Source organism: Peromyscus maniculatus, chromosome 9, assembly GCF_049852395.1.
Source record: "Peromyscus maniculatus bairdii isolate BWxNUB_F1_BW_parent chromosome 9, HU_Pman_BW_mat_3.1, whole genome shotgun sequence".
Lineage (NCBI taxonomy): Eukaryota > Metazoa > Chordata > Mammalia > Rodentia > Cricetidae > Peromyscus > Peromyscus maniculatus.
In genome coordinates this window covers 120,537,985-120,564,855 of record NC_134860.1, presented here as the reverse complement: position 1 = coordinate 120,564,855, position 26,871 = coordinate 120,537,985, and the positions used below count along the sequence as shown (strand labels likewise).

Sequence of the window (26,871 nt, the reverse complement as noted above, 5' to 3'; positions counted from 1 at the left end):
CAGAAAATGGTGCCGCTCACGCTTTTGTGAGCTTCCAAGGGGTTCAGCTAGCTACGGGCTTCATCACCTTGAAAGGTATCTTAGCCCACACACAGAGGGCATGAGGTTAAGATCACCTCTGGTGCACTCCAGGTCCCAGTGATTATTGGCAGGACACAAAAGACTTCCATCTTCCACAAGATTTATATCCAGTCAGTGTTTGCACATGCATGTGTGTGCACGCACACACACACACAAACACACAAGCATGTATTGCTGGCTTCTGGAGTGAGCAGTTTGTGAGAACCGTGGTGTACCTTAGAAACTCCACTGCATGCTTCACACGTTTTATGCCCGGATGACTCACCAGCCATTCCCCTTGACTGTTTCGTCAAAGCCCCACAGAAGTTCCGTCACTCTGACCTCAGGAAGTTGCAGTGGTTTGCATGCAGCATTTATCAGCTGCCCCTGTGGTTTCCACACTAGATCAAGTGAGTTTTTTTTTTAAGTGTTTAGTGTTTGATCTGGTTTTTGTATGTACATATGGTTAAGAACTTGGTTCTACAGTGGAAAGTGAGACTTCCTTCCCTACTCCATTTTTTCTTCACTTACTAAATTACTACAGTCAGTTTCTATGTATCTCTAGAGGTGTGTTTTGCTTCCGTGTGATTTATAACATAGTGGCAAATTATTCCACTATAGGTTTTCCCTCTCATTTCCCAAGGTAGGTTCGTTACCCCATCTTATAGATGAGGGGAGTAAATGGAAGTAACCTGTTAGATGCTGTGTGATAGTAATGAATGGCAGACCACAGTCCTTGTGGTAGTACCCAGACACGCTAGTGATTGGCTCTCCCTAGAAGATGCAGTGTTTGTTCACTTAGATGAGGACCTAGGGCTTCAAAGAGTGGGCAGGGGTGAGACCTGCCTGTGACACTGTCTCCTTCCAGCTGTGGCCACTAGATTGTATTTTCTGATGACCACAGACAGCAATGGGTGTCTACCTGCCTCCTCAGAAAGCAACTTGGTGGCCACTGGCTGCCACCCCTGACCTCCAGGTTTCTCGTCAGTTTACATGTTGAGTGTTCTTTCGACTTGTTCTTGAATGCTAAGCCCCCATAAGGGTTGCAGCCCAAACAGATCCATGGCCTTTACTGGTCCAGAGTGCTAGGAAAACAAGCCGTCCATCAGTAGCCATGCACCCTTCGGTGATGGAATCAGAGCCATTGCGCACAGAGAGGAGCAGAGCCCAGTCCTCATCACTGGCATAGGAGACTGGGAGGTGTGTGGGCAGGCCGAGCTCCTTTTTGTGATAGCTGTGGAGACCGCTGGAGTCATTCTGCAGTCAGGCGGATTGCTTGCAGTGTCAGAGTTCTCAGTGCCACTTGTTAGAATGCTCCTGTAGTGCTGAGCAAGTAGGGAAGAAGAAACTTGCTCTGTGGAGGCTCTGGATTGTGGCATTTTTGTGGCCAGAGCTTACTTACAATGCTTCTAAATGCCTTAGGATGGGACATGTGTCCTATTTAGAGAGTGTTGTCCAATCAGAGTGCAGAAGTGCACGTTGGCTCACCGTGGGACCAAACTCAGGCTAGTGACTCTGTGAGGTGCATGCTTGGGATTTTACATGCTTGGTATTTTGGTGCTGACAAAACGGAACATATTATTATGTGACTTATGTGTTTGTCTGTTATTGGCAGGTAACAAGGAGGGAACACATTCTTCCACCTTGTGGGTATTGCTGAGTATCTTTCTGGGAGCAGTGGCTATGCTGTGCAAAGAGCAAGGAATCACTGTGCTGGTAAGAGTTCAGACAGACAGAGCCTGTCTTTTGTACACATCCATTCCCTCCGAGAGAGACACTGGGCCACTCCACTCCTGTGGCCTCCTCTGCTTCTGTATGGCATCAACATCCTGAGGTTTTAGCCTTTTCTGTACTAACAGTCTTGGCTGCTACAATGCCAGCATTTCAGATGGGGGATTGACTGGTTCTTCTGACTGTGACTAGTGAATGGTGGGAATTGATCTGTGGGAAGTTCTTAGGGAAGGGGTTTAGTTCCTTCTTGAAGAGTGGTCCCTTATAAAAAGATAAAAGAATGGTTTGAGTTTCCTGGGACACTCTCATACTTAGCAATCCTGTATACAAGGAACTTTGCCAGCCACGAAAACCTTATAGGCATCCACACCCTTGGCTCTTCTCCTCACCCAAAAGTGAGACTTGAGTCAACGCTTGAGACACCTTGACCTGATTGAGCCCAGTTCAGGGCTTGTTTTGCTTTTGTGGTTCCAGCAAACAAACCCATACCTTGTGCCGGCTGGGCAAACACTGCACCACTAAACTGAATCCTCAGTCCCGGCTTCTTTAACATTGTGCCTTCACAGCCCATTTCCACCATGGATATTTTTACACAACCCCAGGTATATAATATAGGTATATAAGATAAGCTTACAAATCAGACATTTACTAGTAACAAATCATAAACTTATTTTAAAGCAATTACTTGGTATATTACAATATTACCATCTATTAAGCAGGGTATATTTGCATGCCGTGAGGTGGATATATTGGTCTAACAAAATCCAATCTAACGAAACACTAATTTGATACTTTAATGCTTTTGAATGATGATAGCAAAAGATTAAAAGTGTTTATTTTCCATCGTTAAACCATTATGTTTCTGTAAGAGCAGAGAACCTGGTATGTAAAGGGACTATAATTCATGGCATGAAGTAGTGCAGAATCTGAGCCATGGTATTTTGGGCATTGTATGGTGTGATGGAGTACACAGAGTGGAGAGTGCATTTTGTGTGTTCAGAACCCAGGCTTCAGTGAAGTTGCACAATAGGCCCTGGGTGGGGCCTCCACAAACACATTGGATTCATTATGTGTTTTGATTTTGATTTAATTTTTGGTTATTATGTATTCAGAAACTTTTTAACGTTGCCAGATTTATTGTGGTTAATTATATGGCCTCACATGGGATCATGACCCACAGTTTAAGGAGCTTTGGCCTAGTTAGTCTAGTATTTAAAGAGGTGTGGAGAGCGAGTGAGAGGGCTCAGCAGGTCAAGGTGACTGCTGCCAAGCCTGATGACCTTAGTTTGATCCTTGGGACCCACATGGTGGGAGGAGAGGACTGACTTTTACAAGTTGTCCTCTAACCTACACACACCCACCATGGACTACATGCCCATCCACCCCAAATCAATTTCTTAGAGGGCTCCTTCCATGCAGACTCGTTACACATTTACAGTTCTGAGAACTGAAGTTTCTGTGGGTGTATTTAGTACATGTATCATCTTCACTCTTTTTAAATTGTGAGATACATTCTGTTTAGTAAAATATAAGAAAAGCCACATTCTTAGAGCAAATTCTCAGCGAGTCTATTATTGGGAGAGAAAAGCAGTCATTAAATGACACCTCATGTGGAAGCTAGTGAGCTAAGTGTTGAATGTGTTCTTCTGTCCAGCCTCAGCTGCCAACGCTAAAGCAGGCAGGACAGGGCTCCCTACGCTGGTGGGCACACACTTCTAGATCTCATATGAATAGAAGCTGGGATTAAGTCTGAGGAACAGAGACACATTAAAAAAGCCCACTTCCCTCCTCCTCCCATATAGCCTTTCTTGGCCTTGCATCATTACAAGAAAGCTTAGAAACCAAGGATATGAGTCAAGAAATGAAACGTAAAATGTGGTAGTTGAGTGACCACACAGGAATAGGTTGGGAGAGAAAGAACAGTCAGAATATGAGGCTGGATACAAGTCAAAGCAAAGATTAGTGGTTTTATCGAGCTCTGTCTATAAGACAGAGGCTAGCAAGCAAGGATGTGATGAAGAATTACTGTGTAAAGATACCTAAGTCTCGAGCTAGAGATACCTTGGCACAGTGATTAAAAGCACTTCTTACAGAAGATTTGGGTTCAGCTCCCAGCACCTATGCCTGGCACCTCACAACTGCTTGCTTTAGTTCCAAGGGAACTTCTGAGGGCACCAAGCATGAGTGTGGTACATTTACACATGTAGGCAAATACTTATATACATAAAATAAATAAGTTGTATGGTTTTATTTTTTTATTTATTTATTTTGGTTTGGAGTTTTTTTGGGGGAGGGGTTGGTTTGGTTTGGGTTTTTTGAGACAGGGTTTCTCTGTGTAGCCCTGGCTGTCCTGGAACTCGCTCTGTATACCAAGCTAGCCTTGAACTCAGAGATTGCAAGTGCTGGAATTGAAGGCGTGCACCACCACCGCCCAGCAGTTTTGGTTTGGTTTGGTTTTTTAAAGATGCATAAGTCTCCTGAGTTAGTTTTTTATTTAATGTTTACTTTAGAAACTAGCCATAGTGACTCAAACCTGTCATCCCAGTTCTCAGGAGACTGAGTTGGGATGATTGCCTGTCTGGAGCTAGCCTAGGCTGCATAGTAAGTTCCAAATCAGCCTGGGCTATAGCATGAGTTCCAGCCTTCAGTTGTTTTTCTTAACCTTGTCTCTGTGGGTATTTTAATAAGCCAGCTGATTCTTGTGGCAGGGGAGTCCTGTGCATTGGAAGTCATTTAGCAGCAACCCTACCTGTAGGCAGTAGAAGCCAGTAAGAATCCCTTAGTTGTCCTAAAATGCCTGTGGAGGTTGCTAGGCACTCCTGTGACAGAGACATCCTAGTGGAGACTGCTGCTCTGAAACCTGATACTAATATCAAGTGTGCTTGAGGACTAGTGGTATCCACAGCAACAGCAGCATCCCAGAGCTGGCCAGTTCAGGGTCTCTGCCCCCTCCTCAGACCTGCTGAGTAGGAATCCCATTTAGCTAGGTCTGCAGGTTACTCCAGAATTTATTAACACATTAGAAGCGCTGAAGATGAGGTTGGATTTAAATAGACTCTGAGCATTTTGACACTGCCTCTAACTTGGACAGGGAAGCAAGTACCAATCTTGTGTTTGGCTCAGCCCTCCTGATCACACGATTCTGTTACCCTTCAGTGGCAGTTCCACAGCTCCAGGCGGAGGAGTAAACAGTGTGAGAAGGTAGTAGCAGCAGACAGGGAGTTCCCGTCTTCTGGAAAACAGTTTACAGTCAAGCAGAGATGGTCTTCCGTGACCCATGATGATCGTGTGTCACATGAGTGAATAGAATCAGTATTCTCTGAGATGTTTAACCCGGCAGTGGCCTGAGGATTGGATAATTAGTGGCTCCCAGCACTTGTGGGAGAGGGTTCAGCAGCAGTGCCGTCCTTGCTCTGAAAACCACAAATTACCACTGGCTTTGATGATCCCTGATCTTCTTTGCCACAGAACCCCATATTAAAAAGAGCCCAGTCATGCAAGGGCAGCTTTCACCAGACACACTGGATATTCCGACCCCGATAGGCAGATTTGGGGGTGGATTCCAGTAGACGTCCTTCTGAAGTCATCCACAGAGTAAACACTAGATCCAAGGCGTAAGTGTACTTGGAATGGCTGTCATAGCAGCCTGACCTTCATGGTGTCGCGGGAGCCGTTAGTGTAGGCAGAGCCATGGGAGCCACCCAGTGGTTTCACACAAGTCGTTCGTCGTTCACCTAACAACAGTGAGCAGTTCTACACGGTATCTAAGGAGGCTTGCTTGTGCACGCATTAGCATCACTTATGTGCAGCGTCCAGAGTCGCTTTAGCAGCTGTGCCACAGCCAGAAGGAAGGGGACACAGAGAAGAGAGAGTCCAGCTTTTAAACTAAAGCTGCAGAGGAGTGGCTCCCTTCTTCCAGTGCTCCATATGGCGCCCACGTGACCTGACCTGTCCTTGGATTCTCTTCTCCGTAGGGCAGACTTGGGGATGGGATCCAGCCCTGTGCCCAGGGAACAGAAAACACGAGTGGACAGTTAGAGCTCTCCTTCAGAGAGTGATGTGTGTCTGCCCGGTTCATCAGGCCTTGGTCAGCCAGTTGGAGTTTATGTACAAGGCTGGGTTGGTGAGATTGATGGTTGATGTTCTCTGTTAATGCTTAGTTATCGCCCAGATAGCTGACCCCTCTTTCAGTTATAGACAAGGAGGGAAGGAACAAAGACAGGAATGTCTCACAGGAGCCCCCAAGTTTCAGCTATCCTGAATCTTACAGTGCTCCTACATGTAGGCCATGGGATCATTACTTCCAGGGACTCGCTAGATTATCACTGGTGGAGTTCACACTGTGGGTTAGGTTCATCCAAACATGTGGCTGTTCTTAAATACCTGGGAGTTTGTCCATGGTCATCCTCACATTTCTTGTCTGGGTTAAATAATGAAAATGTGACTATAATTTCAGTCCCATCAGAGCCAGGCTCTCTGGACTAACTGAGACTTTGATTCTTAGGGCTTGAATGCTGTGTTCGATATCCTGGTGATAGGCAAATTCAACATTCTGGAAACTGTCCAGAAGGTACTACATAAGGACAAGTCATTAGAGGTGAGTTACATGCTTTCACCCTGAGCCCAGATGTGGAAAACGTCAAGTACCAGCCAATTTAAAATGCTGTTTTCCAAGTATTTCTTATGGTTTGAATTCTAAAGTAGGCAGCTTTTTAATGCACTGTGTCAAATGATTTAGGTAGAATAATCATACTTGGGGTTGGCATGTTTATTTATTTTGAAATACTGGGGATTAAACCCAGGGCCTCCATCATTCTAGGTAAGTGCCCTATGACTAACGTATGTCTCCAGCCCTCTTTTCTACTTTTTATTTTGAGCCAGTCTTACTAAGTTGCCTAGGCTGGACTTGAACTCTGTATAGCTTCCAGGCAGACCATATGGCCCAAGGTGTCCATACTCTGTCTCAGCCTCCTAAATACTTGGGATTACATGCTATGCTTTAGTTGAAAGTCTTCAACAACAGGAACTTCGTGGTGTCCTTTCAGAACACTGGTGCACTCAGGAATGGAGGCCTCCTCTTCCGAATGACCCTGCTTACCTTCGGAGGCACTGGCATGCTCTATGTACGCTGGAAAATCATGGGTACAGGTCCACCGGCATTTACTGAGGTAGACAATCCAGCCTCCTTTGCAGACAGCATGTTGGTCAGGGTAAGTATTGATTCTTTTCAATTATTTTCTTTGCCCATCATCTGTAGACCAGTGGTTCTCAACCTGTGGTTCTCAACCCCTGTGGGGGTGACTTTAGATGTAACAAACCGTCTTATTAAATAAGAAACACAGAACCAATGTAAAAGAGAAAGCCGAGAGGTCAGAGCTCAGAGCTAAAAATCTCACCCTTCCTCCTGCGGTGGTCCTAGCTCTCTGAAAGAGAGCTACTTCCTGTGTGTATGTCTTTTCATAGTCTTTTTGTTCTGCCTTCTCATTGGTTGTAAACCCAAACATGTGACTGCCTCATCACTGCCTGTATGTACAGCCCCCCAGGTCTTAAAGGCATGTGTCTCCAATGCTGGCTGTATCCCTGAACACACAGAGATCTGTGGGATTAAAGGCGTGCACTACCACCGCCACACTCTTTCTATGGCTCTAATAGCTCTGACCCCCGGGCAACTTTATTTATTAACATACAATTAAAATCACATTTCAGTACAATTAGAGTACCACCACATTTCCCCTTTTCTATTTTAATAAAAAGAAAAAAAAAAGCAAAAGGTTATAACTAACATAAGAAAAACTATATACAAAAGTACAATAACTATATACAATATATACAAGTAATAAATACCTAAACAATGTCTAGTCCATTTGTATTTGGCAAATCAGAGAAAATAATTCCATTATCTATCCTATTTTGGTAAATCCAAAATGTATCTAATTCACTTTCTATCCTAACTAATCTTCAACTATAACTAACTAATCTTCAACTCCCTCAGAGACCCAAGAAGGAAATAATATTAGCTAACAAAAATAAAAACAGGAAGTGCATGCAAGCAACTTCCAAAAAATTTGTGAGTTGACAGAAACAGCCAGCTGCCTGGGCAGTCACCTGAGGTTTCTCTGCAGTGTTAAGGCATCATCTTCAGCCTATAGGCTTAACGTATCTGACAGACTCATTTGTGAAGTAGGATGTACACAGGGTCAACAGTTCAACCTCACATTGGGTGAGAGCAGTCCACGTACCAGAAACACCTGAATTCCACTAGTGTCCTGTCATGATTCAGGATTTTAAATTCTGGAAATTGTTGACGTTTTTTGAATTCAGCTATCCATTCTTCTTGGCTGTGTATATATGGCTTCATCTCAGCATCCCCTTCTTCTCCACATCCCTCTATTAAATGCCAGTCTACTATCAAGAGGCATGAGCTTTCAGCTGCTGTTCCATTGCACAACAGAAGCCATCGGCCCACTGCCTGTTAAGCTGCCCTCAAAGAAAAGGGCACTGTACCTTTTCCGGATTGCAAAGGCCACTTCAGGGATGGGGCCATATTTTCCTGGCCTCAGAAGATGCCTTTTGATAAAGCCATAACCACACTTGTTTTGGCAAGAATCAGTAGTCCTTTGTTTCGTGTTCTGTCTGTCCATTTTGTCCTGTTGATTCGAGGATACTTTGTTGTCCAGTGGCTAACTTTTGCCACAATGAAAAGTGACTCCATATGCAGTTTCTTCAATGTCCATATTTTCTCTGAAGTAGATTTGTACTGCCAGGAGCTGACATGTCTCAAAAAAGAAAAATTTCTAAGTTATTAAAACATTTTAAATGCCATATTCTGTAGATCTCTGAAGTGTTTGAAGATGACCTGTCTAAAATATCTCTGCTCAATTTTTAAAACATATCTAATATGACTACAAGTTCTATTGTAATGTCTAACTACTAACTTTCATTTTTTTATATCCTTATATTTGGTAATAATAACATTCAAGGATCAGAAGATTGCATTACATTGTTAAATGAATGGTATAAATACAATTAGAAATATACATATAGCATTTTCTAACAATATCAGTTTCAAATTTGTATACAATATAAAACAATCCAATCCAATGTAAAGTATTTAAAACTAGTAATTGTCTTTTTCATTTCTTTCTTTCTTTTTTTTTTAAACAAGAACCTTAAATCTAATCTCCTTTGCTTAGCCTTTTTCCTAACCCTTGACAACAACTTGTAACCAACCCTCCTAAACAATGAAAATTATCCCAGACCCAAAACCCATTAAAAAGACCAAAAAACCACCCGCCCCACAGGTGACCACCCCTTTCACAGGGGTCACATATCAGATATCCTAAACATCAGATATTTACATTATGATTCATAACAGTAGCAAAATTACAGTTATGAAGTAGCAATGAAAATAATTTTATGGTTGGGGATCACCACAACATGAGGAACTGTGTTAACGGTTTCAGTGTTAGGAAGATTGAGTACCACTGCCATTAGATCCTTCATCCTTCCCCATCTTCATCTCCGCCCACCACCACATTCCCATGTCCCTGATAAATGGATTCATCCTGTTTTACTGTTATCAAGATAAAGCCCACTTTTTATTATGCTGTTGGGAAGGATATGTGTTGGGTCTGTATATAGTTATCTCCTGGTGTCTATGGGGAATTAGTTTCAAGACCCCCCCCCATAATTCCAAAAACCAGGGGTGCTGGAGTCTCTTTAATAAGGTAAGAGTGCTTACCTATAACCTCAACTCATCTCCCCTGTGCTCAGAACTCCCCAGCTTCTACACTGTAGCTAACACAGCCTGGCCTCTGTTCTTGCTTGATTCAGTGAGGCCCTCACTGCTCAGCAGATTTAGCCTTTGGACTTTGGAACTTTCTGAAAATGTTTTCTTCCAAATATTTTCAACCTGTGGTTAAATTCTGGGTTTGTGGAATCTGGGGATGATTCCTTTGGTGAAAAGAAGGAGAAGCAGCCCCTTCTGTGATGGTGCTCATCTTACTAACGTGCTTTCTGACCCCATTTCTGTGTTGCGGGGAAACTGGCATGACTGAGTCCGGACAAAACGTAACCGCACAGTGGTATTACAGGAGCCTGACAGTATCAGGATTATTCACTTAGGTTCGCCTGTTTTTCTAAAGATCTCAAGCCAGATTCCTAGCTGTGCACTTTACAGAGAGAAATCAAGAGACTACTCAGAGCTGAGCTCCATTTTTAAATTGTTGGGTGCACTGTTGACACCAGGGCCTGACCATGTCAGAGGCATTCGGTAATACTGTGTAAATGAGCCATAGCCTGGCCAGAAATACAACACCTGCACTGCCTGGCCCAGTGGCTTGGCTGTATTTTTAAAGTATTAAAATCTGTATGCATTTAATAAATTACAGATTACAGTCCTCTACTCAGAATACAAATGGCCAGTATTTCATTTTACACAACTGCTTCCTGGAACAGGAGCTTATGCATACCTCGGAAGTGCGGTTAGAATAGATGTGTTCTTTCAAGTTCAGCGTCAAGTAAGTGTTTGTTTTCCTTTTGATTGACAGGCCATAAACTATAATTACTACTATTCATTGAATGCCTGGCTGCTGCTGTGTCCCTGGTGGCTGTGTTTTGATTGGTCAATGGGCTGCATCCCCCTCATTAAGTCAGTTGGTGACTGTAGGGTAATTGCTCTGGCGGCACTTTGGCTCTGCCTAATTGGCCTGATATTCCAAGCTCTGTGCTCTGAAGATAGCTGCAAGAGAAGGTAAGAGGCAGCATGGAATTTTAACTTCTACCCAGAAGCATTTTGCTAAGTCCAGTGCCCATCACTTTTAATAGCTCTGTGCAGAGGATATCTAAGGACATTTGTTCTGAATATATGGCTACAAGGTGGGAATAATGACTGGTTTCAACTAGTAGGGAAGGAAGTTGGAGGAGCAGCAGACTGACGACTATGTGCCCCCCCCCCCCAGTAGCACTTGGAGATCTCGCTGTAGGAGGTAAAGTGTAATTTCTGGTCAGAACAGAGAGTGTAATTGACGTGTGTTGGGTCCATTATTTCACAGTTCTTCAAAGAAGCCCTTGCAAATTCTGTGCTGATCCTTTCTGTTGTCGGGCACAAAATAAGTTGTAGCCCCAAAGAGATATTAGACTTTTTCAACAGATAAAAAGGTCTTTTGCAAAGGGTTATTGAGGAAATAATTGGAGAAAACAAACATGTTCCATGAAAATGAAAACTGTTTAAGGTGATTTCCACAAAGCCTAAGTGCACATGATATTAAATGAGTAATTTCTCAAAATAAATTAATGTTTTCTGCTTATGTGTGTTCTTAAATAGGTTGATTCTAAAGAGCAATAAACTTTAGTCCCAATTGGTTCATTTATACATGTGAAATAGAATTTAAAACAAAATACTGTAAAGCACAGGGTCCCAGAAGAAGCCACCAAATGTGACCTCATTTCTTCATTTCACCTTTGCATGTGAGACAGAGAGACACAGTCTCTCCATAAACATGGTCTGCAGATGCTAGATACGTTTCACAGATACTGTGTTTGTGCTTCACTGGTTGTGACATAGTAACAAAAAATGATAATTATTTCTTTCAAATTTTACAAAGTTTAATCTATTTCTGTATTGTTCTGGTTGGTGGGGCAGGGAGTCATATTAAAAACTACATGGATTTATTGGGGACCAAGGAATAGATTAAATGTAATCTTTCTGACTTATTGATACAAGCGTATGAATTGGGTGTTTCTCCCATGTACTGGCTCTGAGTGCCTCGCTCTCTGCTGTCCGCTAACTCCCTCTACTGATGTCCTTTTCCTTGCTGATGTCTTTCCTAAACTGATGGCAAGAAACAAAGAACAGTCTTTATTGTTGCTTATGTCTTGTAAGGAGCTTTTCTTGAAAAGTCTAAAACTAGCCGTTTATCTAAACACTTTTCATCTTCCAGAATCCTTACTCTGGGTCTGGGATTTCTTGTGATCCCCTTCCTTCCTGCAAGCAACTTGTTTTTCCGAGTGGGCTTCGTGGTCGCAGAGCGTGTCCTCTACCTCCCCAGCGCTGGGTACTGCATGCTGCTAACCTTTGGATTTGGAGCCCTAAGCAGACACACTAAGAAAAAGGTACCATGGGGCTGGGGAGATGATTCTGTGGGTAAGGAGCTCGAACCACAGCACTAATGTAAAATGCCTGGCATGGCTTTGCATGCCTGTAACCCCAAGCTTGAGAGCTCTAAGCCAGGCAGATCCTGGGAACTCACTGTCCAGCCAGCCTAGCAGAAATAGCCAGCTTCGGGTTCAGTGAGCGACCCCATCTTGAGGAAGTAAGGTGAAGAGTGATGAAGGAAGACACTTGATATCCCCTTGCAGCCTCTACACGGGCACAGGTGGATGCTCACACCTGTGTACCCATGTGTATGCACCACACATATGTATACACCAAAAAGAAAAGAAAAATATACCGACCCAGAATGCTACCACCATTACCATAACCACCACATATTGCTTACTGTGACATCTGCCAACTCTATTCAGAAACCAGTTGCCGCTGTTATCCTGGGCATTCTACTCATCAATGCACTGAGATGTGTGATTCGCAGTGGCGAGTGGCGGAGCGAAGACCGGCTCTTTCGAAGTGCCCTGTCTGTGTGTCCCCTCAATGCTAAGGTACCTTGCCCACTAGATTCCTTCTCAGAACACTTCCCTGGAAGATGTAAGTCCTCCAGCAGAGTAAGAACATTTACCATGGAGCAGTCAATAGTGTTAACTAACCATCATCAGATACTTGGGGTTTTTTTTGTTTTTTTTTTTTTTTAGTGAACTTGTTATGATTGCTTATATTTAGGTAAGAGAAATTATTATATTCAAAAGAAATCATTAAAACCAAGCAGTATCAATAGACAGATTTAAAGTTGTGCCCACCCTCCAGTTCCTATTGTCTCCTCACTTTGAAGAGACTGGGAGGGGGGGGGGTGTCTCATCTCCAGGCTAGGGCTGCATACAGCTCCTATGCTAATCTTTCAGAGCACACCTTTCAGAATCCACACTCCGGTGATAGGAGCTGGCCTCCCTCTAGCTACAGTATGAAGATGGCCATACCTGTGAATAGGCTGGGAAGTTTAAAATAGATGGCTGCACACCGGTGCCTGTGCATATCACCCTGAGTTCTCTGCTTGGTGAGGCCTCTTGCCGGATTGGATAAGCATGGATGTATGTGCTTTTAAAATTGGCAGTGTTTTTGTTGGAGAGATCTAGAGGGGATTTATCTCACTTGTATTTTTGGTTAATTCTAAGCTTTTTACTTACCCAGCTGTGCAAACTCTCAGTGTTCTTTTTTGTAAGGAATAATGCCTGCCTGCTAGGTTTCGTGTGGAGTGAATGATGACACCTTAACACAGTGGTCAGCACATAGTAGGTGCTCTGGAAATGTTAGCATTTGAGATTTCATGTTCGTTTGGCTTCACTGAACACTAAGAAGAGAATTCCATTTGCTGAAGTTGGGCCAAGACTCTAGGGTAGAAGTCTCCTGTTAGTATACAGATTATTGTGTCATACTGATAGCTACCTTAGCTCATTTGATTGGAATTGCCTAGAGCGTGTGAATGGATCCTGAATGGGGGAGTGTAGACAAATTGCTAAACGGTCTTATAAATAAAATACGCAGAAGCAGCTATTGGGGTGAATGTTGAGAGATCAGAGAAGCAGAACAAGCCACAGCCACCTCACCTCACCAACTCTTCAGCCGATCCTGTTTCCTCAAACTGGAAGCCTCTGAGTCTATCCGAAATGGATCTCAGCTGAACTGCTGCTAAAAGCCTCAAAGCTTAAAGGGCCTTAGTTCCTGGTTTTCATGCCTTATATACCTTTCTGCTTCCTGCTATCAGTTCCTGGGATTAAAGGTGTGAGTCTTTCCCAAACAAAGACATGAGATCTCAAGTGCTGGGATTAAAGGTGTGAGTCACCATGCCTGGCTGTTTCCAGTGTGGCCTTGAACTCACAGAGATCCAGCTGGAACTCTGCCTCCCAAGAGATAGGATTAAAGGTGTGTGCGCACCATTTTCTAGCCTCTATGTCTAGTCTAGTGGCTGTTCTGTTCTCTGACCCTCAGATAAGTTTATTAGGATACACAATATATCAACCACAAGGTAGTTTTCTCAAGTTCTCAGTTCTACATTCTATGTTAAGGAAAGCAGTAATTTCAAACAAAGTTATATGAAGAACACTAGTGAGCACTTCATATCTTACTATGACCCCAAAGTGAAGACAAGTCTATAAAAGCTGTGACTCCTTGCTTGTCCTTTGGGGTTTTTTGTTTCTTTGTTTTTGTCACTCATGTTTTATAGTTAAGAGTCTTTGAAAAAGTGATTTACTTCAAGCTTTTATCTTTGTTTTGCTGAGCAATCACTATCTTTTGTAAATGAACTTATTAGCAGTTTAATTTCATAGATGTAAGATTTTCTTTACATTTACTTTCTGCATGGATAGCAGTAATTGCCCATTCTGTTTATATAGTTCCTCATGTGGGGAACTCTAGTCTCTACACAAAGCATTATAATTAATCCCATTATCCTCCTGCTAAGGACTTAGATAGAGGGCATTGCTTCATTTTCCCAGATGAGAGAAACTGAGGCATAGAAAGGGGCAGCTGGCACTATTTAGGTTGGTCATTTGAGTGGCTGGGTAGAGATCCAGCTTGGTGTTTTGCTGTGCCCAGGTGACTGTAGTAAACAAGGGACATGGCATATATTTGCTATCTTGGCCTGAAAATCTTCTCAGCATGTGAATTCAGCCATAATAGACTGGAAACCAGACAGTATACACATAGGCATCACATGGTCACAAGTATGTCTATTTCTCTTTTTAACTAGGGTGTGCATAGAGACCTCAGCTTCCAGCCAGTACTATGGTAATCATTCTTCTCCAGAGCTTTTCTCAGTGCCATTTAATGTGAGCAAGATAGAGTTTCTGTTCTGTTTTAAATGTTCCTTTATACACTGAAGTGTCAAATTGTCTTTTTTTCAAAAAGCTGTGTTGATCTCGGGGAAGAATGCTCCCTTTGGAACTGCTGTGTCCCTTCCATCCGCTTCCAGGGGATTCATTTTCTGCCTCTGAGTATTAAGTAAGCAGTTGGTACCTGGCTATTGTTCAGACCCAGCTTTATAAACCGAGATTCTCTCTTTTTTTTTTTTTAATTTTGAAATCTTGAGATATCAGTATAGGTAGCATTGGTCCCTGGCCTGCATTGAAATTACCCACAGTGCCTTGCATGTAGTAGTGCCTAATATTAGTTATTGAATTGGGCCAAATGGAAATTGTGTTCATCAAGCTTACCGTGTGTGAGATTCCAAGCACTGAATTTATTGGCAGTCATTTTAGTTTTAAGGCTTAAACATATGTTGCATTTAATATCAACCCCATTATACAGTTCTAAATAATTTTAACAATGAAAGGACCGTATACTACCCCAAGGTATTTCCTTAAGGATGATTACTGAATTTTTCTGTGTTTAAACATTTTAGTTTTAGCAGTCTTCAACATCAGCAGAATATTTGAAATAGCCAGTTTCTAAAGCAGCGGTATTAAAAGTGCCTTTCGTTGTGGGTGCCCTGACTTGTCCCTTGCATCTGTCATTTGGTGGCTGTGGCTGTTTTAATCTGGCTTCATTGTCTCAGCATATGAGGTACAAAGGCTGGAGGGAAAATTGGGTAAATGGCCTCTCAGTCTTTCATATACCACGATAAAGAAAATCTCTCATTTTTAAACACTACCAACGTACTGTGGGCATCAGGTCTGTTTTCTTCAGTGTTCGGCCCAATCCAGACAGATGTTTTCTTTTCACAGAATTCCCTGTCGGATCCATAGAGTGAGGGTGTCTTCTTAATTTTGGACTGCCTTCTAGGCCTGAATCAGATTTCTGACTCGTTCTGTTTAAATAACTGCTATGCAGCCTCTCACAGTGGCCTGTCCCCTCCCCTGCGATTCGGGCCTGGCATTCTGCGTGTCTGGCAGAACCCTGACCATGCTGCAGAGGGCAGCTGAACTCTTTCTGAGGGCAGTTTATGGAGAGAACAAAGGGAAGCAGCAGGAGCTGTGGGCAGAAGAGGCGGGAGCCGTATGATGTCTGAGTCGAAGCCGTATTTGTGTCCTGGTGACCAGGGGGACATTCCTCTGGGCGGCACCCTCAGCTTTCCACTCTTTTGTGCATGGAATGGGTGAGGCCACAGATGCTATGGCCTGCCCTGGCAATTGTGTGTACTGAACTGCTTCCAAGCTGTAATGTAAAAATGAAAATACCTATGAATAGATAGTATTGTGGTCCAGGAAGTTTCTGGTGTGTGTGTGTGTGTGTGTGTGTGTGTGTGTGTGTGTGTGTGTGTGTGTGTGTGTGTGTGTGTGTGTGTGTGTGTGGTGAGGACAGTGGAGTATTACATCAACCTGACATTCCTGTGCTTCGGATTTCTTTCAATGAACTAGTTAAATACAAATGTAATTATTTTAAAACTGACTTCATGAAAGGAATCTGTAACACACGAGCTTATAGAATGGCACACTGCCTGAACCCTTCCAGAAATCCAAGCGTATCTCAGGCAGTGCTGTAACTGGGTTGAAACTAACAGTGTAGTTTTCATTTTCAGGGTGTAGGGTTCATTTTCAGAGCACAGCGCTCCACCCCTGCTGGAATGCTGTTTCAGGAGTCATTCATTTGCTTGGGTCATCACTGCCTAAAGCCTGAGACCATGAGCCTGCAGCAACCGAGATCAGTTCTAAAGGCTAGACCTCCAAGACAAAGGTGCCAGCAGGGCTGCTTTCTGTGGCGGCCTCTCCTTCCATGTGTCCTGTGTGGCTGTTCCTGTGCACAGCCTTCTTCTCTGTCTGTATCCAGTCAGAATGGACTGGGGCGCCCTGTGTGACCTCACTTCTCCTGAGTACACCTTAAAGGCCAGGTCTCCACAACCACATTAAAAGGTCCTGGGCTCATTGTATAAACACTGAGGGAACTATATTCTGTCCATGACACATCGCAGAAGACAGTAGTTGGTGTCAAGAAGAAAAGCAGACAGTGTGGTGAGGCATCCAAGTGGCCTAGAACAATCAGCCATCTTCACCCAGCACCTGGGAAACAGGTGTACTGTGGTAAGAACTGGGCTTAGGAAATAGGGTTCAGATGCAGCCTCACGGTTTCTAATAAGAGGCTCAATACCAAAGCAGCTTATCAGCTCAGAAGGGGAGGCAACTCCCTCAGCTCAGAACTGCTGTGGGGAGACGGTATTGGCCAGGAGCATGTCAGATCTTGGTGGCCTTCAGAATGAGGTGATGTATGGTGTTGTTCATCCCGTCCTGGGATTACCTCTGGTTTTTATGGTTCTGGGAAGAGCTTTTGATTGTCAGTTGAGACCTCAGATGATGTTCTCAGGCCAAGGCCATCCTGTTTTTCAAGTCTAGGTCCCAGCTCCTTGTTTTTGTTTGTTTGTTTTTGTTTTAATGGTGTTTTTGAGATGAGGTCTCAAGTAGCCCTAACTGGCTTTGAACTTTCTGTGTAGCCAAAGATGACCTTAATCTGATCCTTCTGCCAGTGCTTTCCAAGTGCTAGCATTGCAGGCATGCACCACCACACCTGACATTTCTCTGTTATATATTCTGAGACCATGCATAACAGAAAATACTCTGCATCGCCCCCCTCCAGATGTCCTCATTCTGAATGGTTAAGAATTTCTCATTGGTTTTCAACCGTGAGTCCTGTTTCTTCAATCTTCTTTGCAAATGCCTTCTTTACTCATTAATGATTATCTCATGTTCTCTTTCATTCTTGTTTGTTTATTGGTTTTTCAAGACCAGGTTTCTCTGCATAGCCCTGTATGTCCTAGAACTCACTTTGTAGACCAGGCTAGCCCCAAACTCACAGAGATCTGCCTGCCTCTGCCTCCTGAGTGCTGGGATTAAAGGTGTGCACCACCACTGCCTGGCTTCTCTTTCATTCTTAATGTACATAAAATTCTCATCATATAAATTAACCTTTTTAAGGCCAACAAGGTGAGTTAGTAGGTAAAGGTGTTTGTTGCCAGCCCTCAATTGAGGCTTGATGAAGACATGAGGATGTGGCTTTATAAGGAGAGAGACTTGGCCTGCACACTGTTATAGTAAACCAGAAGTGACCTTCTCTGACGGAAATGCCAGAACACATAACACACACCCACTGTGTTGTCATATGATAGCTTCCACTGTGTTCTGAGTTATCATCAGGGACAGCCCCCCACCCCTTAGACTTCACAATCTCTCTCTTAAACTGAGCAAAATACATTTCTGTATTAAAAATTGGCGGCCTGTGGCATTTTGTTATACCAGAGGGAAGCAGGAAGACAGGACTTACATCAGTGTAGAGAAAAGACAGGGAGACAGGGAAGTTGGATGGTGTGTGAATAGCAGCAGGTATCTGATCACCAACACACACCCACAGACAGAAGCCAGGCTGGAAGAGCCTCTCCCTCAGGCTTAGACCAGCAGTGCTTTGTGATGCCCAATTGGTGGCATCTTGCCATGGCAGCCCAAGTGCACTGACCTTGTTGCTCTCAAGCGGTGCCTCAACAACCTGTGGTTGCCTGGCTGCTCCTGGCCAGCCTGAATTCCTGCCCTCAGCACGCCAGCAACCCTCAGCCTTCTGTCCCAACATCGGCTTCCTTTCATCCCCGCACGGGCTGCCTCTTCTTCCCAGGGCATCTTCCATGGCACACCTTTCCCTAGTAGCTAGGTCGACTTTTCCTCGGGCTCTCTGAAACCAGGACACCCCTCTGCTGCGCAGCCCTGGCAGCGGTGACATGGGCCCTGAGGTGGTGGTTTAGTGGTTAGCCAGGGGTGCTGTGAGATGGGACTTTGGGCTTTTGCCCCCCTGCTGTCCCCAGCTGCCGGTACAGTGCTTACTCAGTCATCGTCAATCACTGCCTGAAGGGTGAGGGATGGTCGATGTCATTTGGTACCTTCTTAGTTTAGGCTGCCGTAAGAGAACAGATTTTTACCTCTCAACACTGTGGAGGCTAGGGAGCCCACAGTGAAGGCACCTGTGAGTAGTGGTGTCTGGGAAGGACCCTGTTCTAGTTCAGGGACAGCCATCTTTTCAGTGAGACCCTAACATGATTAGGAAAGTGAGGGAGACCCGCCTTTATGACTTATTCACTCCTCAGGTTAGGATTGGGGGGTGGGGACAGAAACACCCCACTCGTGATGCAGGGGGTGAAATGCTTACAGTGCTGCCTGAAGAATATGTGGGACCCCAAAGGACTGGGTTTGGGGAAACGATGGAACTGTTACCTCTGTCTCCGGTCAGTAGATGACCGGCTTGTGAGAGAGAGGGCATGGGGCTTCGCAGACGCTTAGTTTTGTGACTTTCTGATTTTCTCTGGGGTGATACAGCCATTTCCTTCCTGTCACATTCACAGCTGTGTCTGACTTGTAGTCCATTCTTATAGCTTCTTACATAAGCCTGTAACCACCCCCCATAGGGCCTTTTAGTCCTTGCGGATGTTTTTTGTTTTGTTTGGTTTTAAATTCCTTTCCCTTCTGTCTTCAGTTAGGAGATTCGTTGTGTGTCCAGCTCTGAACAAAGAAGTCCATGTGCTGATAGCCAAATTGTCACCTGTGTTTTCAGGTTCACTACAACATTGGCAAAAACCTGGCTGACCAAGGCAACCAAACAGCAGCCATCAGATATTACCGGGAAGCAGTCAGGTACACACCTGCGTGCGTGGATCTTCCTCACTTTCCGAGATGCCTGACTCTTCCCTGAAAGACTGTTCCATCTTTGCTGATTTCTAAGTGCTGGGTGAAAACAGATGAGCAGTAACAGTCTGTTTGGCTTTTCCCTCCATTTCCAGACTAAATCCCAAGTACGTTCATGCCATGAATAACCTCGGGAATATCTTAAAAGAAAGGAATGAGCTCCGGGAAGCCGAAGAGCTGCTGTCATTGGCTGTGCAAATTCAGTAAGCTTTTTTTTTCTATTCTTAGCTTTCTGCCAAGGACAAAGAGTGGATCTCTGGATTGGGCAGTCATCTAATCTCCTCTTTTTCTTGTTTATCTTTTGTAAAATATGTTTTTCCAGGCCAGACTTTGCAGCCGCGTGGATGAATTTGGGCATAGTTCAGAATAGCCTGAAACGGTTCGAGGCGGCCGAGCAAAGCTACCGGACAGCAATTAAACACAGGCGGAAATACCCAGACTGCTACTACAACCTTGGGCGGCTGGTAAGGGCAGGCTGCCCCAGTTTCCGTCACCTGAAACAGAACCCTCTTACACCCATCCAGGACGCTCCACATTATAAAAGTCCTCTGTATGTGTTTATCTCATTTCAAAGTAGTGATCTGATTTCCTCGTATGTACTGCTAAAGTATCACAAAGACAATAGGTTAAATGAAAATTCTGTACATCCCTCTGCCCTGGGAAACATACTCCCAGGGCTCACTTCCTGATAAACATTGTTTGGTTTTTTTTTTTTTTTTTCTGTTTTGTTTTGTTTTTAAAACATGGTTGAATAGAACTTAAGTTTTAAAAACAAGCCTGTAGCTGATTTCTGAGCTTCCTTGTTCTCTTTCCCCAAGGGAGCAGGTCTCTTCTTTTGCAAGGGGACATTCTAGTTAGAGCATTTATCTGAAAGGGCCTTGCAGGTACTTAATGGAAATAGAAAGTAAGATGTTTGAATTAATCTATATTTCTGGTTGTTGACAGAATATTTAAGGCAATCTTATTGCTCTTAATTTTCTTGACAAAGAAAATAATGACCCAAACAGCATAATTCTTTAAACGGGAGTCATTAGATTTACTAGGTGAAATTGATAAGGGAAATACTTTTTGTCCATCTGAGTCAAACTGGATTGTATGCACAGTGATGGGACATTTAAAAAAGAGTGTTCAGCTTTACAAGTAGGTAGTATTCACAGGCTCTTTAAAAAAAAGAAAGAAAGAAAAAAGCTTGTTTATCTTCATTTGAAATCCCTGAAGCATTTTCATTTTATGCCGTCCTTGTGTAAACAAAGCCAGTGGTTGCCCCACATTGGTTATCAGAGGTTCCATATAACATTTATATTTTCTATCAAAGATAATATCCCCTGCCTCTGGGAAGCAGACCTCCCTGAACTCTGAACTTTGACCTGAAAGTTCAAAGAACTTTCAAAGAAGCAGAAGGGCAACCCAAAAAACATTGGACATTTGGGTTTTTTTAATAGGAAGTTGCATTTTTACCATGATATATATAACTCTGGCCTTTAATGTGTTTGTTTCTGGAATGACGTGCCAGGATTTTGTGAACTGCACAGGTAGAATGAACAGAGGAAATAAAATGGTGAGATGAATGGCAATGAGCAGTAGGACTGACTTTCTCATGATAGACTGAGGGGGTCCTTGCAGGCATCCTACAGGGAAGCAAACCTGGGCAAGAGATGTCAACTTGGATCAGACTTCCGGGAATCTAATGCCGGGCGGTTCACTGTCAGCGTATTTGGGAAAAGGTTTGCAGGCAACAATCAGTCCAATTCCAGGTGCACAATAAAGCTTAAGGAATGACTACATAGAAACTCCTCTACAAAGAGTATGTGACCTTGAGGGTATGTTCCATAGCTGAAAAGCCTAGAATCTAGTGTGGCCTCTGACTGATTGCATAGATGTCAGCAGGCCGTAAAGTGCATGTGACATCTCCCCTAAGGATGGGTAGTGGTCTAGGGAGGGAAGAGTCTGGGATAATCATTCTGGGGAATTTGGATGAGGTCTGACTCTAGCAAAAGGTGGGTGAGGTTTGCCTCCACAGATAGCAAAAAGGTCACCAGATCATTAGCAAAATCCACTCCCAGCCTTCTGGGTAGGAGGAGAACATGTATTTTATGTCCTCCATTGAGAAGAGGCCCCTCTGTGCTTTACATACCAGGTTTCTCTAGTGATCTGTGGGCACAAGGACCTCTGTGCCCCTGACACTGGCCAATTCGTTTTAAGTGGGCAGATAATGCTTATATTATAAATTTTAGGCTGATGTGGCTTGCATATTTTTATTTAAAAAACACTAGCCTCGTTGTAGTTGTTAAGTACAGTAGGGAGACACCATCTCTAAAGTCTACTCCAGTGTTAAAAACAGGAGTTGCTTCCTCCAGGGCACCCTAGGGGGTGACAGCAGCATGACTGACCCCAGGGAACAAGAGATTTGAGCAAAGGTCGAGCATGATGTTCTCTTGTCCTCATCAGCTGTCTCCATGACTACTGGGCCCTGTGTGCTTTCACATTTCACAATGCATGCTTTATAATGATACAGACTTCGATGCTGACGAAGTACTGAAGCTCGTCTAGGGATATGCAGGGGTGGAGGGCGCTTTAAAAACCTCATGATAATGTGAGTAGAGACCAAAACCTCAGTCACATACAAAGCAGGGCAAGTCCTCAGAACTGACATAGGGAGAAAGTGCTGCTTGGAGGGAGCAGATGTGTTCACCTAAATCTGTGCATGGAGGTGGAGTCATTGTCTGTTTGCTGGGTCAGTTAAACTTGTACTTAAATGACATTAGGTTTGGTCCTTGTGAAGTCTTTGGTGTTTCCTCTCTCCTAGAGGTAGCTCCTTTTAGGTTATTGCTTGCAAAGCAAGTATATCCACCTGCAACTTCCACATTAAAGTTCTACTCTACATTTCCTCCCTACTCACTGCCTGTCACTGTTATTCCTTGGAATTTGGAAAACAGAATTTATGCTAAATGAGCCCCAGTAGGAATAGCATCCAAGAACACAGAACATAAAATACAAGCTTGGATGGTGAACTCTAGTCTTGGAATTCATGATGCTTTCTCTGGGATGACCAGTCATAGCCCTGAAACAATGGATACCTCAGTGTCGTTTACCTCTTGTGCTGCCCTGAAATGGTGTTACCACAGGGCCTGTTGCGTAAGGCTCTTACTCTCCATTGTGGTTTGATTATCCAGCTTTTGCTCTTGACAGCTTAAAAGCATTAAGGCTTAATCTTTAACAGCTCGACCAGCCCATTTATATATCCGCAAATAAGAGGAATTTAATAACTTCAGGGTGTCTGTTTTAGAAGTCATGTTTTTATAATGGGAGACAGATACTTGCTTTGATTTGTGGACTCTGATAAGAAGAGGATACAATGCAGTTACAGAGGAAATAGGAAGACCTGGGTTATTTAGGACATAGTGCTGATCCTTGAGGGTGGTGGTCATAGTGGCCTGGAGGGGTGCTGGGGACTGTTCACTGTGCAGAAGTCGGTCATCTCTGTCAGTCATGGGCTTTAGAAAAGAGAAAACATGCTAAGCCTTAGAAGGACTTGGTCAGACAGTTGGGAGAACAAAATATATTGATGCAGAGATTAATAATTAAAGGAAACCCATAGTTTTGGGGAAGCGTGTGGATGGAAGGAGAACTGAACTCAGAAGGAGCTACCATATGGAGGAAAGACCACTGCCTCGGGGCCTGGGACAGCGGAGGGGAGAGGGGAGGAGGAGAAGGCCAGGAGGAGAGTTGGGTGTAAAGCATGCTTCTCTGTCCTTGTCCTTCTGAGGCTGGCAAAAGCGTGTCAAGGGGTCAGTGGTAAAGGGATGCATGAAGGACAGGTAGGTGAATGCCACCTCTACTCCCTGCTGAGTAGTAAATCACCATGGCTCTCTGTTTTAGTTTTAGTTTTCTCTTTTTATTTATTGTGTGCCTTTTGCATCATGTTTCTTTCTCCCATTCATTCCCCTGTCCCTTTGCATCCGTCCTCCCCCCAAATAAGACAAAATTTAAGAGAAAAAAAGAAAAAAATTAAAAAGAGGAAAAATTAAAATTCTCACCATGGAAGCTGCAGTGTGGCACAGTGAGTCACGCAGTAAACCCTTTGTCCATACACCTTTGCTTGCAAGTGTTCATTGCAGTCATTGGTCTGGTTCGAGGCCTCTGGTTCCTACTACACTGTCGATGCTGGGCCCTCAGTAGGACTCTTCTGGATATCCTGTTATTGCCCTGTGTTGTGGAGATCCTGCAGCTTTGGGTCTGCGGGTCAGGTCCCTTCACATGCTCTGGGAGATCACAGATGCGGTGGATGTTGGGCTGGCCAAGGCATAACCCTGGATCTGGACCTGGGCAGTTGCAGGGTTGGTCAGCCCGCCAGTTCTCCCCTGTCCTCACCACCAGGGGGAGCTCTCCAGCACTGCCCGGCTAGTTCACCCCTGCAGCACTGAGCTAGAGGGGGCGCCAGTTCTGCTCTTAATCCTCGGTCGGCTCTCCACACGTGCGCCATCAGGGCCAGCTCTGTTGTGCTGCCTAGTCAAGGTACAGGGTCTACCCTCCCAGTGTTGCAGCTGATGGGAGGCAGGGACAGCCCTCCTGCTCTTATGACCGCAGGGCCAGCTTCCCCGCCTGCCTCAGGCATTGATGGGTGGCAGGCAGGGAGGGCATCTTTCCCTTGCCCACGCCACCACAGGAAATGAGAAATGGGGACAGCTCTCCCGTGCTGACGTCTTCAGGGCTGGCTCACCCACGCCTCCTCTGACAGGGTTGGCTCTATTTCACTGTCCTGGAGAGGTGTGGGGACAGCCCTCCTTTTCTCATCCCCTCAGGGTCAACTCTCCCACCTACCTCAGGCATCGGATGGGCGGGGGGAGGGAGGGCAGGTGAGGGGTGGGGCTAGGTCTCCCACGCTTGTGTTCTTAGGGTTGGCTCCCCTGTACTCATCAACAGGGTCATCTCTGCTGTGCTGCCCGGACACACTGTGGGGCCTGCTTTCCATGTCGTCTCTGGTCAAGGGGTCAGCGCCCTCACCATCTCAGCCCGCCCCCTTCTTCTCTTGTCTCTTCAGATATGCCTCTCTGTCCACAGGACCTGAACCATTCCGTCTCTCCCTCCCATACCACACCATACCATATCTCTGCTCACTCTGATAGTGCCCATCTGGCTGGTGCTGCAAGGTACCACATGGGCCCATGTTTTCTCCCCAGAGCCCAGGGCGGACAGCCTGCCTGTGGGTCTTCTTGTCCCGTTCAGGTCACCATGACACTGGGCTTCCTCTTCACAAAGCGATCATTGCAGTGCCCAACCACGCAGTGCCATAGGCCAGGTGGGCTCCTGGTTGGTGTGATTGGCTGTGTTCCACCCATCCCGGCCATATGGGGTGGGGTGGGGGCTTTACTGAAGTCCAGCTGCAGGCTGGGGCGTTTCTCTGTTTTATCAAAGTGTGTGGAACAAAACAAAAACCTGTTACCTGATTCAACCCTCAACAAGCAGGAATAGCAGTAATAGTGGGAATAAGTTGGAAACATGAAGACTTGTGTTGTGGGCAGAGTTTACAGTGTCACCACTGACTGTCCAGGTGACTCACAGGTGTGTTGCACACTGGAGAACTGAAGACATCCAATGCAGAGACCAAGTTTAACATTTAGTGTATTTAAGCAGCCCTATTTATTTGAACTTTTATACCATTTCCTGATGGTTTTAAAGGATAAAATATTGCAACCTGCTATTCCAAGCCTCATGAGAAATTTGAGAAATTCTGACATCTTTAACAAAAAGGTATTTGTAAATGTTTTCATAATTCATTAAGCCTTATGTCGCCTATTTGTTGTGTGGACCATAGAACAAGTCAACATATTTCTGTTGTCCAGTGGAAAATATGCTTAGTAAGCAGGAAAGAAATCACCTAAGCTGCCATAGACTTCTTCATTTGAACTTTGTGCAGCGTCCCGGGAAGGCGTCCGTTCAGATGAGATGTACTTGGGCCCCACATGCAGGTGGTCACATGTGCAAAGTTCATTCTCTTTTTCCCGAACAGCAACGAGTATCCAAACTGCTGAGGGATTTTACATGACTGTGGGTCTTTTCCAGGGAGTTTCCAAAAGATATCTGAATGCCTCATATTTTTATCTTGAGTTTACATATTCATAAGAGGTTTCTAAACCATTCCTCACAAGCAAATTAGGCATATAGCATGCGTATGTGCTCTTGCCCGCCCCCATCTCCCACTTCTGTGGTGTGTGGGAGGGGAGAGGAGGGAGAGGAAAGGGGGGAGAGAGAAAGAGTGAAGGTGGGGGGGGGGAGAGAGATGAACCTGTGTGTCCACATATGGAGGCCAAAACTCAGTTTTGGGTATCTTCCTCTCTGGCTCTCCTCCTCATCTTTTGAGGCAGGGTAGGTCTCTGACTGTTTCAGACCTTGCCATTCCAATTAGACTAGCTGGCGAGGAGCCTCCTGGGGTCTACCAGCCTCTGTTCCCTGCCCTTTTCTGGGGTTGCATGTGTGTGCCAACAGGCTAGATTTCTGTGTGAGTGCTGAGGATGGGTAAGCACTTGACCCATGCAGCCATCTCCCCAGCCCACTACAACTTTCTAGTTACATAAAATACTCGTTTATTGTTCTAAATAATACTTTATCAAAGACGGACTATAGGCACCTTTCTGGAAAGGAAGAAAAATAGTATTTCTCAGTAGCTTGAAGTGTGATTTCATAACAGCGATCAGCCAATAACAGGTTATACAGTCCTGCTTCTTGGATCAGGACCCAGGCCACCTGGTTCCAATCCCCGACCTTCCGTCTCTAGATGTGTGGCTAAGCAGGTCACGCGTGTCCCTGCCACCTCAGCTGTTGCATCTATAAAAGGGGGGTTGTGGTGTCATCTACTGCATTGGGGCAGTGTTTTCAAGTACGTGGGTTGATAGGAAAAACGAGAAGCTCCGTAGTGAAGGTAAGGTGGTGGTTCCTGTTTGTTTTGTGGGACTTTGTCTTTGTTAGTAATATTGTAGAAAGGAAAAAGACTGAAGAGTTGGACTGTTGACTTTGGGGGATATTTTGTTTTCAGTATGCAGATCTAAATCGCCATGTGGATGCATTGAACGCGTGGAGAAATGCCACCGTACTGAAGCCGGAGCACAGCCTGGCATGGAACAACATGATCATACTCCTGGACAACACAGGTGCAAAGGCGAATGAGGTGTCCCACCATCCGGTTCTGTGGGCCGATGTCACTCACACAGGGCACTCGGGGCATGTAAACCAGTGTCATCTCTACAGGCTGACAGGGCACATAGACTAGTGCTATTCCTTCAGTTTAAAAAATAAATAAGATGGGTGTGGTGGTACCCACCT

At 44.6% G+C, this 26,871-nt stretch overlaps 1 protein-coding gene across 3 annotated transcripts in view; it reads left to right on the top strand.

Annotated features, from left to right (window-relative positions):
• The window catches only part of Tmtc4 (transmembrane O-mannosyltransferase targeting cadherins 4), a 64,500-nt gene that overhangs the window by 28,755 nt on the left and 8,874 nt on the right, over nucleotides 1-26,871 (top strand). For 2 of the 3 annotated variants that reach the window (XM_076545613.1, XM_006978780.4), the window contains exons 6-15: nucleotides 1,676-1,776; nucleotides 6,296-6,388; nucleotides 6,837-7,001; nucleotides 10,341-10,543; nucleotides 11,733-11,904; nucleotides 12,316-12,447; nucleotides 19,421-19,500; nucleotides 19,647-19,754; nucleotides 19,874-20,015; nucleotides 26,585-26,699. In XM_076545613.1, the coding sequence (XP_076401728.1) occupies nucleotides 1,676-1,776; nucleotides 6,296-6,388; nucleotides 6,837-7,001; nucleotides 10,341-10,543; nucleotides 11,733-11,904; nucleotides 12,316-12,447; nucleotides 19,421-19,500; nucleotides 19,647-19,754; nucleotides 19,874-20,015; nucleotides 26,585-26,699 (1,311 nt within the window). The remainder of the gene's footprint in view (nucleotides 1-1,675; nucleotides 1,777-6,295; nucleotides 6,389-6,836; nucleotides 7,002-10,340; nucleotides 10,544-11,732; nucleotides 11,905-12,315; nucleotides 12,448-19,420; nucleotides 19,501-19,646; nucleotides 19,755-19,873; nucleotides 20,016-26,584; nucleotides 26,700-26,871) is intronic. The other variant, XM_076545614.1, reaches the window with a different exon arrangement.